The 17,873-nt window shown below is 53.0% G+C and overlaps 1 protein-coding gene across 3 annotated transcripts; it reads right to left on the bottom strand.

Moving 5' to 3' along the window:
• Nucleotides 1–867: 867 nt before the first annotated feature.
• On the bottom strand, nucleotides 868–9,768 carry LOC101750770. Of its 3 annotated transcripts, XR_005842963.2 has the most exons (18): nucleotides 8,547–9,768; nucleotides 8,242–8,348; nucleotides 7,930–8,055; nucleotides 7,636–7,715; nucleotides 7,178–7,289; nucleotides 6,768–6,854; nucleotides 6,431–6,535; nucleotides 6,057–6,206; nucleotides 5,732–5,883; nucleotides 4,851–4,998; nucleotides 4,217–4,354; nucleotides 3,622–3,798; nucleotides 2,897–3,052; nucleotides 2,648–2,749; nucleotides 2,429–2,531; nucleotides 2,130–2,189; nucleotides 1,468–1,795; nucleotides 868–1,319 (listed from the first exon to the last, which is right to left on the bottom strand). XR_005842963.2 is itself a non-coding variant. In XM_040656138.2 (17 exons), the coding sequence occupies exons 1-17, from the start codon at nucleotides 8,662–8,664 to the stop codon at nucleotides 1,662–1,664; spliced, it is 2,055 nt and encodes a 684-aa protein (XP_040512072.1). In that variant the 5' UTR covers nucleotides 8,665–9,768; the 3' UTR covers nucleotides 868–1,661. The 3 variants fall into 3 exon arrangements, 2 of the variants coding, with proteins under 2 accessions (XP_040512072.1, XP_040512073.1); XM_040656138.2 differs by having other exon boundaries at nucleotides 868–1,795; XM_040656139.2 differs by lacking the exon at nucleotides 2,130–2,189 and having other exon boundaries at nucleotides 868–1,795.
• Nucleotides 9,769–17,873: the final 8,105 nt, after the last annotated feature.

Below are 17,873 nucleotides of genomic sequence, written 5' to 3'. Positions count from 1 at the left end.
AGAGGTTGAGCCTTCCCACCAATATCCCGCTACATTTTGTCGTTGTGTGACAGATAGCAGCAGAGGGGTGTCTGACATGGAAGTGCGAATGAAGCAGAAGTGTGAAAGTGAATTCCTCTGTGCAGAAAAAAGGCACCCAGTGATGGTCATCGATGCTTGCTGAACGCCTACGGAGACCAGTCCGTGGGTGTGCGCACGGTGAGGTGGCGGGTGGTGCGTTTCAGCAGTGGCAAGAGAGGCAGCGAGGCAACTCCACTGGTGCAGATATTTTCAGGCGTGGCACACAGGCTCTTGTTCATCGCTGGCAAAAATACAGAGCTGATGGTGGTGACTGTGTTGAAAAATAGCACTTTGTAGCTGAGAACTGCTCAGTCAAACAGTGTTATTGTGCTCCTTGTAGTGGTTGTCGTTTCCATGGAAATAAATAGGAGGCGTCACTTTTGGAGCAGTGGAGTGTGATTACCTTGCACCTGTGAGACGTGGCAATGAAACCAGGTGACCCATGAGCATGAACAGTGCAGCCTCAAGGTACGCTCATATTTGCCACCAGCAGCCAACAAATCCTCCTCTCGCCTCGGTAGCTGCTTTCTGTGTGAAAGACGAGGACAGTTCAGGACTGCTGGGCACATGAAATTCAAAGACTTCACTGCGGGGAGGACATTTTAAAAATTTTATTGATGATTAATTAACAGCTGTTGATGAGGGTGGGTAGTGATAGGACAAGGGGGAATGGTTTTAAACTGGGACGGGGGAGGTTTAGGTTGGATATTAGGAAGAAGCTGTTCCACGCAGCGGGTGGTGACACACTGGAACAGGTTGCCCAGAGAGGCTGTGGATGCCCCGTCCCTGGAGGCATTCAAGGCCAGGCTGGATGTGGCTCTGGGCAGCCTGGTCTGGTGGTTGGCGACCCTGCACACAGCAGGGGGGTTGAAACTCGATGGTCATTGTGGTCCTTTTCAACCCAGGCCATTCTATGATTCTATGATTTATTGATTCTCATTTGGTAGCTGCCATGATTACAAGAATCCCTTCTCAGCCCCCTGGGCATTTGGATTGCTTTCTGCTACACGCTTCTCTCTTCATCCTCTGGTTGTAAGTACTTGCTGTTTCGCTTGAGCAGGAAAGCGAAGGCTTGGTAATCCAAGTTTTAATCTGAGTCATCTTCCTAAGGATGGATGGCTTTGCAGGGACAGAAGCAAAGGGCTGCAAGCTAGTCCAGTGGTGATGTTGAATTCTCCTTTGAATTCTCAGCACCAGAACTGTCCCAGCTGCCAGGGACCGGACTGCCAGGTGGGCGTCATCTTCCAAAGGCTGGAGGGCTGCAGCAGAAGGAAACAGAGCCGAGATGAAACGGACTGGCCTGCAGTGACCTGCCAGCATCCCCTCCAGACCATGCCAGCCCCACCCATTGCTCTTCCATATCTGCCGTGAAGCTACTCTTATTTTGTACATGGGTGGGGTAATGACCTTGAAAGAACATGAAGGAAAGCCACGGGGTCCTTAGGAGCAATGAACGCCAGCTTAAAGGTCTGGTATGTCCTTCAGTGGAACTGCGTGTCGGTGCTGATTGTCCAGGCCTCCAGTGGATCTGTATCCCCATGCAAGGGAATGGCTTTGTAATCCCAGTTTTAATCAGAGTCGTCTTGATAAGGACAGATGGCTCAGCAGGGCCAGCAGCACAGTCCTTTGAACCTCCTCCGTGTTGGCTCTGCCTTCTGGCCTTGACATTTCTGGATTACTCCAGTTGCCACAGAACGGACTGCTGGGTGGGCATCGCCTCTCAAAGGCTGGAGGGCTTCAACAGAAGAAAAAAGAGCAGAGATGAAACCCCCCAACCTGCAGAGAGCCACCAGCATCCCCTCTGGACCACGCCAGCCCCACCCATTGCTTTTCCTGGCCAGGAGGAGCACATGAGACTGAGGGATCAGCTGGGAGCCCCTGCTCAGGAGTGCTCTACCTGCCCCAGGAATGTTCCTCTGCCCCTGCAGCAGGCTCTGCCCTGGTTGCAAGGCAACACACACAGCACACACAGCACACACAGCACACACAGCACACACAGCACACACAGCACACACAGCACACACAGCACACACAGCACACACAGCACACACAGCACTGCCCTCACTCACCACTGCAAATTACATTCAGCTTCTCCCTGCTTTGGTGTCCGGAGTGCTGCAAAGCCAGCCCTAGGGAAAGAGCTCTCATCAGACCCCCACTCCCCAACGCGCTGCCAGGAGCACAGACCCCGACCCTGCCAGCCCAGCTGCTTCCCCTCCCGTGCCACAGGCAGGGACGGTGCCCGAGGGAGGACCTGAGCAAGGCACTCGTCGGGGCTACTGGCATGGGCAGGGTGTATCTGGGGGCTGCAGGGCCGCGCTCTGTTGCCAGGGCAGGGCCCAAAGAGGGTCCCAGGGGTTGGGCTCACCAATGAATTCAACAGCCTCATATCGCAAAGAGGCCTGAGAATTTTGCAGGTATGGCAGGCTCAGCCAAAGGTATTCATTCGCCGTCTGCCTGTCCTGCCGCAGCTGGAGAAGAACACAAAGGCATGAGGCTTGCAGACACTCTCCAGCTGGTGGTGCAGCCCCTTCTGCCAGCATCCCCTTCCCCAGCCAATGGGCGGGGGCTGTGTGGTTGTCCTTACCAAGCACTCCTTGATCTCCATTTTTCCCTTTCTCTTGGCCTGGCGCTTGAGCTCCTTCCACTTCAGGAACTTTGCACAACGTACGAGGGCTTCTCCAGAGGCCTACAGAGCAACAGATGCTGGGAGATGGCACCACAGACACACATCCCAAGAGCTCGAGTGCTTGCCAAACTCGCCCTCAATTCCAAGACCACCCCTGAGGTGTCAGCACACCCTTGCCTGCATACTCGTCAGGTCTGAAATTCGTACCTCTGCAACACTTGGGGTCTCATCGCTCATCTGAAAGAGCAGAGGGAGCAGGCCCCTGTGCACAGTCTTCCTCATGTTTCTCTTCTGCCACCACACGGCAGCTTCCATCACATCTTTGAAGAGGAGGATGGAGCCTTCTCGCACTTCACTTGACACCTGAGGGAGGAGAACAGGCGGACCTCAGCAACACACTCTCACTGCCCATGGTGCGCATGAGCATAGGGTGACAGATGTGAAAGGAGATGCTTCGGAGCCACATTCTGCACAAAGGCGCCGTGCGGTCGTGCAAAGCAATGCAACAGGTTTCCAGCATGGGGTGCCCGTGCCTCAGAGTGCTCCCCCAGGCACTCCACTAGGTCAAAGCAGGGCTCCCTGAGCACCAGGACAAAGAGGAGACAGGGCTGGTCCTTGGCAATGCTCCTGGGGCACACGCTGCCTGTTTGGCCTCCATCTCCCTGCTATGGCACCTGGGCAGAATGCCTGGCACTGGTAGCAAAGGAAGCACTCGGCACTCTGCAAGTAACCCTTGGCAGAAGATGCTTTGCACAGTAGCCGGGCTGCGCCCTAGCACAGGGGCCTCACACCACCACCACCAACCAGGCTGCCAGGGACAAGGCTGGCTGGGCTGCAGAGCCCAGAAGATATCCAGCAAATGTCCAGAGGAGCAAAGAGAGAAGGCTAAGCATGCGTCCGCTAGAGAATTCAGCCTCTAGCAGCTGACTTACATGACTGAAAAGAGGCAGGAGCTTCTCAGCCAGCTCCACAACAATGGGACGGGCCTCTCTCTTCCCCACATGAGTCATCACATTTCTGGAGATCTTGCTCGCCTTGAGAGCAATGGACGTGTTGGCAAACCTCAAGGTCTCCATGACGTCTGGCAGCAGGTCCCGTATTCCTATTGCCTGTACAAAACATAGAGTTTCTTTTAGCATCAAGAGAGCAATGGCCATCCTGGCGTAAGAGCTCTGATTACAGAGCACCACACACACGCCTTGCTTCCTGGCAGCTGCCCCAGGAATGGCAGCAGTAGGCTCTGGACAGGTGGTGGCCATGGGTGCACTGTTAGGGATGGGGGGGATAGGAGAAGGAGGGCAGGAGAGCAAGGACACTGTGCCACCTGCTCAGCCACCCCCTTTTCCAACAGGCCCCCAGGTAACCCATCTTGGAAGGGTTCTGGAAACCTCCCCAGGCAGCCACCAGGCCCCACCACGGCCATCACCCCAACTCCTGAGTCTCAGGCAAGGCCAAGGCACAGTGTTGCCCACCGCCCCAGCGCCAGGCTGCCAACAGGAGGGCTTCATTTCACTAGGTCCTGCTCACCGTCTCAGGTCTCTCGGACAGCAGGACAAGGCCTCTGAGCACCAGCCAGAGGAGTGGCAGGCTTTCAATCTTCAGAAGCCTCTGGAGCAGTGCTGGCTTACACAGCTCTTGCAGGTTCTCTTCAGTGGGATGAATCAGCTGAAACAAAGGCAGCAGTGTGAGAGCCAGGCAGAGGCAGCAGGACTCCCTGCACCCTGCAGCTCCGGGCTCCTCTGGCAGCTCAAGGAAGGTCACTGGGGCCGCACAGCCTGGCCTGGGGCAGCAGTGCCTTTGGAGGGTCCCACGGCCCCTCTTTGCCCCAGACCCAGCACAACACAGGATGGCTTTTTGGCCTCCTCCTCCTGCCCTCTGACTCCCCCCAGCCTCTGGCTCTCACGCCTTTGAGGAGCGACTGACCAGCAGGAGCTGGCCCCAGAATGGCACCAGACGTGGGTGGCCACGAGCTCTTCCTCTCTCCGGCCCTGCAGCCTGTTCAGCCTGTGGGGAGGCCGTGGCTTCATCTCTGCCACTGCCATAGCCCCGACTGCCTCTGTCCGATCTCAGGATTGCAGCCTGGGGAGCGAGGCAGGGGGAGGCAGGGAGCTGGGCAAAGAGAGCCCTGAAGGACAGCACGGTGCCTTGTCTGCTAACTCACAGTCAGCCGAAGGAGGCCCAACTCCGCTGTGGTGACGTTAAAAATCCCACACAGCTCTTGGTCCTGGAGAACGCTGCACAGTACATCCAAGATGCACTCTGAATTTTCTGCCAGGGAAAGCATTCTCTTCCAGATGTCCAGCGTGGTGCTACAAGCAAAGAGCAATGCTGTGTCAGCAGGGCTGCCTCAGTCTAGCAGAAGCTAAGTCATGGCCTGAAATGGTGACTGAGCACCTGGTGGGAGGCAGGGCCAGTGCGTGGGAGCTCAGGTGCAAGAAACGCAGCTGAGTCACTGGAAGGGGTGGAGCTAGGATCCATCCTCTCCCAGACCTTGTTTAAGGGTTAGCAGTGGAAGCAAGGGTATCTCTCTGGAGATGCCAGTAAACCTCAAGTCTTCCAAAGCTAAGCAGCCTTTTTCCTTTGTTCCTGCCTCCATGGCTGCTGCACATGAGCTTATCCTCACTTGCTGCAGTCTGGGACTCTGCTAACCCTCTGTCATTGCTGTTTTCCATCACATTCTAATGTTACGCTCAGCCACAGCGCCAGGGCTCAGGCAGGCCCAGCAAGCCCAAGGCTGTGCTGCTGCCCTGGCCCTGCCACCCCACGTGCTTGGGGAGGCCTGGGCGCCTGGCCTGGGCAAGCAGGAGAAGCTGTGATGGCCTTCCCCGAGGGGCAGGGCAGGAGCCTGACGGGGGGCCCTGGGCTGCCACGGTCGGCATTGGCAGCTGCAGCCCTGAGCGGCCCAGCAGCACTGGAAAGCACAGCAGGATGGAGGGCCTGCTCCTCGGGATGTCCTGCAGCTTTCCTTGGCTCCGGCAGCCGAGCATCCCTGAGCCCTGCTCTTCTCATGGAACAAACATGTGGGGCTGTCAGGGCTGGTACCTGTCACTGTGTGGAAGGTCAGTCAGCACGCTTATCAGCACATCCCTGGGAAACTGGTTGGTCAGCACATCCAGCACTGTGTAGAGGGTCGGCTGTAGGGATGTGCTGTTGCTTCCCAGGTTTCTCCAGATGAACTCCAGAATCTCTGGCACCTGGTGGGAGGACAGAAGGAGCATGCTGCTGCTGCTGTACTGCAGCCATTTGCCGCGCAGCCACTGTTATTACTGCCCTTCCCACAGCTCTTTGCTGCCTTAAAATGGCTTTGGATGCCCAAGAGCTGTGGAGGCCAGGGCAGGGCATGGCAGTCTAGCCTGAGACTGCTTACATCCATCATCCAGCTGACAGGGTCCCGTAGAACCACATCCAGCATCAAGCTGGCCCACTCCCTGTCCTCAGCGCTGCACTCTCCAATGGCCTCAAGGGTCATGCAGATGATGTTTGTCCTCTGAGAAGGCGGGACGAATTTTGCAAATGACTACGGCGAGAAAGAAGGAATGGCGGGAAGACATGTCAAACTGAGTGAGAGAACAGGGTGGGGGGTGGGAGGACCAGAGGAAAAGGAAGGACAAAGACCCTCGAACTTCAGGGGTAAATGCATGCCGAAGCCTCCCACCTGTGCCCAAGCTTGTCTTGCAGGTAGGCTGCTCTGGAATGCAGGGAGTGGGAGATAGCTTGGCTGGAATGTTCCTGACTCCTTACCTCCTGCCAGAAACCTCTGGTGACGAAATAGCTGAGTTTCCAGATCCTGTTCAAGGCTCTTGCTTGCACAGTTTTGTTCTGGGTGCTGGTGAAGCGTGTCAGCACCTGTGAGGAGAGAAGCTGCTGACGCCCACTCCAGCAGAAGTAGTACTGCTGAAACCCTGGCTGGAATCATAGTATCCATCCAGGCTTCTCCTGAGCTAGAGCCAGACTTTCAATGGGACTACAGCCACTGAGGTCCCTTGCAGGCTCCTGCTGCTGCCAGTGTCGTTTCCATGGAGAGGGCTCTGATCCTATCAAAGAGAGCTCTGGGGGCAGAGCTGTGCAATAGACAGACCTCCAAGATATTCCGCAGCTCCTCATTGCTGGAGGTACAATGGCTGAGCAGCAACATCTGCAGCATGCTGTCCATGGCACGCAGGGTCTGTAAAGACAACCGCAGATTGTGGAAGTCTTTCAGAGGGCCCCCTCACCCCAAGGAAACTGCTGCGAACCCCTCTGACTACCAGCGAACGACACCTGCAGATGCACGCACAGCCTGGGAGAGGCCCCATGGCTGCAAAGCTGCTGTGAGCAGACCAGGCTGTGAGCACTGAGTGTTGCCAGGCTCATGGCAAGAGTGAGAGGGAAGGGGGAGGGGGTAGGAAGGTGAGGGAACCGAGACCAAGACCCCGCCTGCAAGGATCACTGGTAATCTCTGGGCATGAATAATTCCGAGGTGTGGGATCGCCAGTCCCCAATACATACGTGACTGTAGAGGTGAATGTCCAAGTCCTCTTCTGGTGGAAGGTAGAAGACGGCTTTGAAGCATGCATTTAGAAGAGGTAGTATTTCCTCCTGTGCAATTGCCTTCACTTCGCTGCAAACAGAGAGACCTTGTGTTGGGAGCAGTGCCTGGGTGCTGAGACAGGGGTGGAACAAGTCCTGCCCTGGGCAGGGCTCCCTGGGAGGGACGTGGAGCCCTGCTGGAAGGCACCTCCTCCACGGGGCTTCCCTGGCCAGAGGAAAGGTGCCTCCTGATGACTGGGGCAGGCTCAGAGACCCTGCAGGGAGCTTCAGGGCTTCCTCCCACCTCTGCAGAAGCCCAGAGCAGGGGAGAGCTGAGGGCCTCCCTGCCCACGTGGGGGATGCTTCCCGGCTACGGTCAGGGCACCCAGGATCGTACCCTGGGGGTGCAGTGGCAAAGCCAGGGGCTGGGTTTGTACCTCAAGGCGGCGATCGCAAGCATGGCTTGGTACCGCACTGCAGTGCACAGCTGGTCCACGGGCTCATCCTCCAGCAGCTCCTGCAGAGCAGAAATGGGATGGGACCTCACGCTGGTCAGCGGGGCCAGAGGAGCTCCAGTGACCCCCGCCCAGCACCAGAACGCAGAGGCACCCTGCGTCCCACTGCTGAGATCTCAGCGGTACCCACAGTCCCCCTGCCCACCCCTGCCTCTCAGGGTGCCAGTCCCTGGGTGGCTCTGCCCCCTCCCACAACCCCCTCTATTGTCCCCTCACCTTGACTTTCTCCGCCAAGTTATTTTCACGGCAGAAAAGAGCCACTCTGTCACACAAGCCCGTGTTATCGTCGCCTCTGCAGATGGTGCAGACGCTCTCCAGGAACACCATCTTTAGCGCCTCATTCTGGTGACCACAGAGAGACAAAGAGGGAGCGTGAGCTGGGAGAGCCGTGTCCGGCAGGCCCAGGGCATTGCTGGGTTTGGAGCTGTGCAGGACGCCTGGAGGGCAGTAGCTCTGTCCATCCCTCCTGCAGCCTGAAGGCAGAGCTAGAGGGACCATGTGGGGATGCAGGCACAACTAACATATTACCTTTTCCGTAATCTTGAGAATGTATGCTATTTTGTCCATAGCTGCCTTCTCATACTCTCCTATCTCCTCATCCTCCTCCTCTTCAGAGAGAGACAGGCTGTCAGCATCTAACCAAGGAAAAGAGTGAGCAGCGCTGTAGAGGGGCCAAAGGCAGGCGCAAGCAGAGGAAGGAGCTCTGCCCTCTCCAGCCCTGGGCCCGCTCCCTGGCACAGTCTGCCTGTGCCTGTCAGGACAAGGGGCCCTGGTGTTGAGCAGGGGGACTCGCTGCCCCAGCCCTGCCCACCGTGCTGGGGACCCTCACTCACCAGCACGCAGAGGCTGCACCTCGGTCACTTCGTAGGGCTCCGGTGGAGATCTTCTCTCCTGGGGAGCCCCACTCTCCTCCCAGGCCACCCTGGGGCTGCTGGGGGGTCTCTCCTCCATCCTGCTGGATGAGGGCTGAGGGTAGGGAAGGGGCAGCCGCGGGGCTGCCAGAAGTAGAGGGAAACGACGTGGGCTGCGCTCGGGGGCTCCTAGCCAGACCCGCACACTCCTGCCCTGTCTCCTCGCTGTCCTGTCGGACACTGCAGGGCCACCGTGTCGGCGCCAGCTATGCCTGGGTGACACAGGGACGTGTCAGAAAGGGCCCCACTGTGACACGCTGCCCCGCCTGGGCGGGGCTGGCTCCGGACCCCGGTTCAAATGGCGTAGACCAAACTCCCCAGGGAGGAGGATGTGTGCGCCTGCTTAGCCGGAAAGCTTTGGGAGTGGGCTCAAGTGCAGCCAGACTGCCCAGGATCCCGTGCTTCTGCTGTGAGGCTGTATCAGGCCCTGGGCAACCTGATCTATCTGTGGTGTCCCTGTTCATTGCATGGGAGTTGGACGAGACGGCCTTCCGAGCTCCCTTCCAACTCTAAGGATTCTCTGATTTTATCATTCTGTCATTCTAATTCACAAAGTGAGGCGGGAATGAACTGGGGAATGCATGTGGTAGACTCGTCTGTGCTCAGGGGACTGAGGCTTTGTTTGGTGCATCTGCTTCAGGCTTTCTCCTCACGAGCTCATTAAGTGAGGCTGATGGTACAAACCCCCAGAGGCCCTCGCTCGGTTTGCAAACTGCCCCTCCACGGCTGCAGCTCACCTCTGCAGAAGCCGATGGCGGCCTGAATGCGGGTAGCAGAGAGGTGTGGGGGGGGAGGAGGCCAGCGATGGCGGCAACCTCCAAGGGTGACCGAGAAGGCCATGTCCAGCCACAGCTTCTTCAGGGCCACTCAGAAATCCCATGTCCATCTGGGGATGAGGAGTGGTTACACAGAGGGAAGGGGAAGGGGAAGGGGAAGGGGAAGGGAAGGAAAACAGATCAAAAAGCTCTTTCTAGGGCTTTTCTGAAGCTAGCAAAAGCACTATACCGGTGCCGGGGGGCTGGCAGCTTGTGGGCGGGCTGCTGAGGCAGCAGGGGCGGAGCTGGCACAATCGCGGTATAGTTTAAACACCCTCCTCACGTGTGAAACGGTCACTGCTGTGGAGACCAGCTTCAGGGCGGCTAAGACTGCTCTGGATAAGGGACCTTATGTCTTGTTCCGTTTGCCTTTGCTCGGGAGACCAGCTCTCCTATGGACGGTCCCTGAGACCTCCAGTTTGAACATGGTCTCTGCCAGGCAGTGGGCTTGCACCAAGAAGAATGTGGCGACCCAGACAGAGGGCCTGCCCAGAAATGTGGCCGTGCAGGTCTCTGGCTGCAGGGAGTGCCAGAGCCTGCTGCTGTGTGAGGTGCGAGCAGGTAGATGAGCTGCTCAGCCTGGTGGTAGAGCTCAGGGAGGAGGTGGAGAGATTGAGAACTATCAGAGAGTGTGAGCGGGAGATTGACTGGTGGAGTGACTCTCTGAGAGAAACATGCAGAGACTGCACCCCCCAAACCGTAGTGGACCCTCTCCCTTGCTGCAGTCGAGCATAGAGAGCCGACTCGAGAGGAGAGGAGGAATGGCAGCAGGTCCCAGCTCGGAAACGCAGGCGACCCCCACCCCGACCTACCACGGTTTCCCAGGTGTCTCTACATAATAGGTTTGACGCCCTGAAACCGGAGGGAGAGGTGAGTGAGGATAAGGTGGGAAGGCTGCCTCCAAGCGTGTCTAAGGTGAGGAGGTCAGCTCCACGCTTAAAGACTGCCTCCTCCAAAAAAGAAAGGAGGGTGGTAGTCACGGGTGACTCCCTCCGGAGAGGAACAGAGAGCCCGATATGTTGGCCCGACCCTACGCGTAGGGAGGTGCGCTGCCTTCCTGGGGCCCGGGTCAGGCATATTTCTAGAAAACTTCCTGGTCTGACCCACCCCTCTGATTCCTCTCCGTTATTGATAGTTCAGGCCGGCAGTGATGAGGTTGCTGACAGAAGCCTGAGGGCTATAAAAAATGATTTTAGGGGACTGGGGAGGTTAGCTGACAATGCAGGCATACAAGTAGTATTTGCAGGTATTCCTGCAGTGGCAGGGAAAGACAATGCAATGACCAGGAAAACCCATCGCGTAAACACATGGCTGAGAGGCTGGTGCAAACGCAAGAATCTCGGGTTCTTTGGTCATGGGGCGGTCTACTCGGCACCTGGCCTGAGGTCTGCAGATGGGTATCACCTGCCTCAAAGGGGGAAACGGATCCTTGCCCAGGAGCTGGCGGGACGTGTAGAGAGGTCTTTAAGCTAGACATGAGGGGGGAAGGGGATAAAACCAGGCCTGCTAGAGGTGAGCCTGGGGGAGCGATAATGGGATTAGGGGCGAGGCGAGAGGCCCAGCTAAAGTGTGTCTGTACCAATGCACGCAGCATGGGCAACAAACAAGAAGAGTTAGAAGCCATTGTGCAGCAGGCAAGCTATGACCTAGGTGCCATTACGGAAACGTGGTGGGACCACTCCAATGACTGGAGTACGGCAATGGATGGCTACAAACCCTTCAGGAAGGATGGGCAAGGAAGGAGGGGTGGTGGCGTGGCTCTCTATGTGAAAGAGTGCTTTGAAGTTACTGAACTTATGACTGGGGATAATGAGGTTGAATCCTTATGGGTTAAGATCACGGGAAGAGCCGACAAGGCAGACATCCTGGTGGGCGTCTGTTATAGACCGCCAAACCAGGATGAAGAGACAGATGGGGTGTTCTACGAGCAGCTGGCGGAAGCTGCGCGATCGCCAGCCCTTGTCCTCATGGGGGACTTCAACTTCCCTGACATATGCTGGGAATACAATTTAGCACAGAAGAAGCAGTCTAGGAGGTTTCAGGAATGTATGGAGGACAACTTCTTGATGCAGCTGGTAAGAGAACCTACGAGAGGAGCTGCCCCGTTAGACCTGCTGTTCACAAACAGAGGAGGTCTGGTGGGAGATGTAGAGGTTGGGGGCTGTCTTGGGCAGAGTGACCACGACATGGTAGAGTTCTCGATTCTTGGTGGAGTCAGGAGGGGGAACAGCAAAACTGCTACCTTGGACTTCCGGAGGGCAGACTTATTTTATTTATAGAATTGTTCAGAGGACTAGTAGGGAGAATCCCCCGGGGTTCAGTCTTAGAGAGCAAAGGGGTACAAGATGGCTGGTCGCTCTTCAAGAAGGAAGTCTTAAAGGCGCAGGAGCAGGCTGTTCCCCCTCAGCAGCAAAATGAGCCGGTGCGGAAGAAGACCGGCCTGGATGAATAGTGAACTATTCTTGAGGCTCCAGGAGAAAAAGAGAATCTACCTCCTGTGGAAGAAGGGACGGGCAACCCGGAAAGAATACAGAGAAGTTGTTAAGATGTGCAGGGTGAAAATGAGAAAGGCAAAAGCCCAGCTTGAACTCAACCTGGCTGCTGGGGTAAGAAGGAACAAGAAGATCTTTTACAAGTATATCAACAGTAAGAGGAGGAGCAGGGAGAATCTCCATTCTTTACTGGATGAGTCTGGGAAGGTGACCACTGAGGATAAGGAAAAGGCAGACGTTCTGAATGCCTTCTTTACATCTGTCTTTAAAAGTCAGACCAGTTATCCTCCGGTTTCTCCACTCTCTGACCTGGCAGTCTTGGCTGGGGAGCAGACTAAACCCCCCACGATTCAGGAGGAAACAGTCGGAGACCTACTACTCCAACTGGACTGCCACAAGTCCATGGGACCGGATGAGATTCACCCGAGAGTGCTGAGGGAACTGGCGGAGGTGATAGCCGAGCCGCTTTCCATCATCTATCAGCGCTCCTTGTTGATGGGTGAGGTCCCAGAAGACTGGAGGCTTGCCAGTGTGACTCCCATCTACAGGAAGGGCTGCAGGGAGGATCCAGGGAACTACAGGCCTGTTAGCCTGACCTCGGTGCCGAGGAAGATTATGGAGCAGATTGTCTTGAGGGAGATCACGCGGCACGTGCAGGACAACCGGGGGATCAGGCCTAGCCAGCATGGGTTCACCAAGGGCAGGTCCTGCTTGAGCAACCTGATCTCCTTCTATGACCTAGTGACCCGTCTGGTGGATGAGGGAAAGGCCGTTGATGTAGTCTACCTAGACTTCAGCAAAGCCTTTGACACTGTCTCCCACAGTATTCTCCTGCGGAAGCTGGCAGCCCATGGCTTGGACAGATCCACTCTTGGCTGGGTAAGGAACTGGCTGGAGGGCCGGGCCCAGAGAGTGGTGGTGAATGGAGTTAAACCCAGCTGGCGACCGGTCACGAGTGGTGCTCCCCAGGGGTTGGTGCTGGGGCCTGTCCTGTGTAATATCTGTATTGATGACCTGGATGAGGGCCTTGAGTGCACCCTCAGTAAGTTTGCAGATGACACCAAGCTGGCTGGAAGTGTTGATCTGCCTGAGGGTAGCGAGGCCTTACAGAGAGATCTGGATAGGCTGGATGGCTGGGCTGAAGGCAACGGGATGGGATTCAACAAGACCAAATGCCGGGTCCTGCACTTTGGCCACAATAACCCCAATGAATGTCAGCAACTGAGGGGCAGCCTGACTGAATGGTGCCTGACATGGAACTGTGAATGAGGAAAAAGCGTGTCACTGAAATCCTCTATGCAAATAAATCAACAAGTAAATAATGGCACCACTGACATTCGCGGATGCTTACAGAACATTTACAGAGACTGAAGAGTGGGTTTGAGCACAGTGGGGTGGTGGATGGCATGTTTCAGCAGTGGCAACAGTGACAGTGGCCACTTTTGCAGATTGTTATGAGTGTGGCATGCAGGTTCTTCTTTATCAGTGGTAAAGATGCATAGCTAAGGATGGTGACGATGCTGAAAAACAGTGTTTTGTAGCTGAGAATTGACTCAATTATATAGTGTTGTTATGCTCTTTGTATGTGCTGTAGCTTCTAGGGTAATAGATAGGAGGCATGACTTGCGGAGCAACGTGCATATTAGTGGAAATTAGTAGAAGTTAGCTAACTAATAAGGCTGATGAATCCCAATGTCTCTACACTTTATCAGACTTAAAACATTCCAAGAAAAAGTTAATAATATGCCTGTGTTAGAAAAAATGTTAAAGGTGGTACAAGAAGCAGGACCCATTCCACTTCCTCCATCAAACTCTAAGCAACATAACATATCTGTGAGTTTAAATCAAACCGCCGATTCTCACAACCACATCAGTTTTGTGCTCTCCATTTGAGTCAAAGTTACTGAACCAATTGACTAGTTTGGCACACCTCTTCACTAAATCATAACACTTACAAGACAAAATTAAACGAAAGTAGACGTGAAGCAGAATACTCTGTTAGCATCTGAGAATGGCTACAAGAGTCCGGATAAGGATGCCTGCAAGTGAGCAGCTGGAATTTATCCTCATTCACTATTGTTCAATTACTCTACATGGGTGTACACATTAGTATCACAGCATTTCAGCAACAACTCTAAAAACACAGGATGCATTTGATTCATTAGAAGTTCTATTCTGATTCACAAGGATTTGAATCAGTTCCAGCTGTCAACTTCAGCCGAAAAGCAAAGCACACAGTAATCTGTGTTCAGCTGTGGAGCCTGGCGTGTCGTTCTGTGGGATTTAGCAAGCCTTAGAAATGAGGCATACTCTTAGGTAGCAATGATTCAAACAAGGAATGGAGATCACGACTTCCGCAAGTGGTTTCCACTTGAAGTGTGGCCTTGTGATATCAGCAGTGTCTTTGGGAGTGATTTATTAGGCAGGTAAGACAATTAGAAAGAAAGAACAAGAGAGAAAGGGGAAAGAAGACAGTACTCAGATTAAATGCATTCTGTATGAGAGAAGTATTTTGAATTAATGTAATTATTATTTAACTTAGGAATAAGTAGCAGTAAAAGAGGCTGAAACAAGAAATACAGTGAGAAGAATTGAACGTACCCTACACAAAACTAATGAAATCCAGTACTCTGTAATTTTGGTTAATTGTAACCCTTTCTTTTCGATGAAGCAGGAACAGTCACGTTTTGTTGCTCACGCTACAGGAACAGCCTAATATTTGTGGAGTCTCTAATCCTCTCTTTCATATTTCTGATATTTTACTAACTGCTTCCATTTGAGGATGCTCATCCAGACTAATTCACGCTACATTCCCCTCCACCCCCCTCCCCATTATTACCTGTATTTGTTAAGGTGCATTTCTCTTAGCAAGAGTAAGGGCATTCTTAGCAAAAAGACTGGGCAAAGAAGGAATAAAGGATTGTTTTTACATTAGCAAAGTCTCTCAGGGCTCTGTGCTTGCAAGTTTACTTTGAGGAAAAGAAAAACCAACAATGGCTGTGGGTTAAATCATGGGTTACTTGCATTAATTTTATCTAGACACGCCCATGGGAGCAAATGGGATGCAAGCAGAGCTGTTGCAGGGGCTGGATGATATATTCACAAAGCCACTGTATAACAGTTTGGATCAGCAGGGAAGATCTCCCACAACTGGGGGAAATAAAACGTTGCACCTGTAGTCAGAGTTACAAGAGTATTTGGGCAGATAAATGCTGGACAGCCTCACACCAGTGATAAGAAAATCCAAGAGCGAGTCTTCTTTGGAATCTGAGGAAGAAAATGGTGATAGGAAGTAGTGGGCACCGATTTACCCAGCATAAAAATGTGTCACTTGATTATTTGCTTTCTGTGAGAAAATGACTGGATTTTTGGGAAAGTGAAGCACAGGACACATTACTGCTGTAGACCTCAGCAAAGCTCCCAGCACCCTCTTTGTATACAAGATGTTGCTCATGCTGTTGAGTTCATGTTCCATACAGGATCTGAGATAGGCAAAGAGTAAAATTAGGATTCTAAATTTTAGGAAAGCTAAATTCCAGCTCTTAACGGGGTTAGTCAACTGTCTTCATGGGTAAGAGTGCAGAGCAGAGGTGGCAGATCTTCAAGGAAACTTTCCTTAGGGCACAAGAGCTCTCCATGCTCAGGTGTAAAAGTCAGGAAAGGAAGGCAAGAGACCAGCATGGCTGAACCAGGATCTGCTGGTCAAACTGAAGAGCAAGAAGAGAATGCACAGGCAGTGGAAGCAGAGACAGGTACTGAGGGAAGAGTGAAAGGAAGCTGCTAGGCTGTGTAGGGATGAGATCAAGAAATCCAAGGCCCAGCTTGAATTTAACTTTGCAAGGGATGCCAAGAAGAACAAGAAGGGCTTCCACAGGCTCCTCAGCCAGAAAAGGAAAGCCCAGGAGGTTGTGACCCCCTGGTGAGTGACACAGGCAAGCTGGTAACAGCTGACAAGGAGAAGGCTGGGGTACTTGACAACATATTTGCCTCAGTCTTGATTCTAATTACTGCTTATCCAACAGCCCTCAAATGCTTGGTTTGGTAGGTGGAGTCTGAGAAGGCCACATCCCTCCCACCGTAGGCCAAGATCAGGTTCGTGGCCACCTGAAGATCCTGAACATCCAGAACTGGATGGGATGCATCCGATGAGATGCATGCCAGAGTCCAGAGGGAACTGGCTGATGTAGTTGCCAAGCCTCTCTCTATGAGATTTGAAAAGTGAAAATCAGGTGAAGTCCCCGGTGACTGGAAAAATGACAATATCACACCCATTTTTAAGAAGGGTGACTATCAACCTGTCAGTCTGACCTCTGTGCCAACAAACATCATGGAACAGATCCTCCTGAGACCGAGGCTAAGGCACGTGGAAAGCAGGGAGCTGGTATGGGAAATGTGGCTTCACCAAGGGCAAATCCTGCTTGGCCAAGTTAGGTGGCTGTTTATGACGATGTCAGCGCATCAATGGACAAGAGATGAGACACTGATGTCATCTATCTCAACGTCAGCAAGGCCTTTGACACAGTGCCGCACAGCATCCTTCTCATCAAACTGGAAAGATATGCATTTGATGGGTGGACTGTTTGATGGAAGGAAAACTGGCTGCAGGATCAAGTTCAGAGAGTTGTGGCTCAGTGTCTGAATGGAGATCAGTGATGACTGGTGTCCCCCAGGCCGGGGCCAATACTCTTTAATATCTTCTTCAGTGACACTGACAGTGGGATTGAGGGCACCCTCAGCAAGACTGCTGATGACACCGAGGTGTGGGGTGCGATCAACACACCAGAGGGACGGGGTGCTCTTCAGAAGGACCCAGGCAGGCCAGAGCAGTTGGCCCAGGCAAACTACATGAGATTCAACAGATCTAAATGCAAAATCTTTCACCGGAGTCAGGCTGGACTTGCACCGGGCAGGGGTCAGGCTGGACACCTCCCCAGGTCCCTGCTGGCCTGTGTTGTCTTGTGGTGCTATAATCTTCATCTGAAACGCCGATAATAAAACTGGACATCATGTTTAAAAACTGTTTATTTACATTAAAATCAAAGCCTACTTTCAAGTGAATCATGAAGTCAAAGGAGTTTGAAGTACGTGTATTAACTGTTTGCTAATCTGAAACGTAAGTTTCTTGGTAGAAAGAAAGAGCCAGGATTGTTCCTTATGCAATGTTTCTATCTCAATATAACCTTCAGTAAAGTGTTTAAAATCCTGACAATCCTTTTTCTCCAAACCAAATAAATGTTCCCACAAGCCTTTTCTCTCCCTTCTCTCTTTCCCTCTGTCTTTCTGCCTCTATCCATCTGTCCTCCTACATCATTTAACAAATATCCTTCTCTGTCTGATCACCAGTTCTAAGAGCCTTTTGTACAGTGCCTTCATTTCAGAAGTTTTTAACGTGTTTGCCTATCTTATTATGCCTCCTTTGGTCCCCTCAGAAAACAGATTTTCCCACTTCCCAATATGATCAGTTATTTTTTTAACCCTCCTTCCATGGATTTTTCCTCTTTCACTCAGTAAGCAGATTTTTGAACTTTGCATAAAAATGTCTCTCAATACGAAGATATATTTTACTCTACCACTTACTCTGTTGTCTAAGTGCTCTCTTTAAGATGTGGCAGATCCTACAAACAGTGCTTCTTCAGATACGTTTTGTGTGGTTTGACAATATTTAGGTGGTGCTGTACAGGGAGTTTCTTTCAAAACACATCATGTACATTATTAGGTAAGATACAGAGTTCAAAAGCGTATTGTTTTAGACCACAAACATCACATATGCTGAACAGTTGAGGCAGTCTGAAATAGCAGAGTACTTGGGACAGGATCCCTGGCAAACACATCACGTGCAGATGTAAATATAGCACAAGGCTTTAGCATCCTCTCGTACTGCATGCATCAGCACTTTATTACTACAGTGGCTCCGCGGAGCTGGCAGGCAGAGCAGCTATCCT

This window comes from Gallus gallus, chromosome Z (assembly GCF_016699485.2).
Source record: "Gallus gallus isolate bGalGal1 chromosome Z, bGalGal1.mat.broiler.GRCg7b, whole genome shotgun sequence".
Classification (NCBI taxonomy): domain Eukaryota; kingdom Metazoa; phylum Chordata; class Aves; order Galliformes; family Phasianidae; genus Gallus; species Gallus gallus.
The sequence above is the reverse complement of the archived record's forward strand: the minus strand, read 5'-3'. Positions and strand labels throughout refer to the sequence as shown.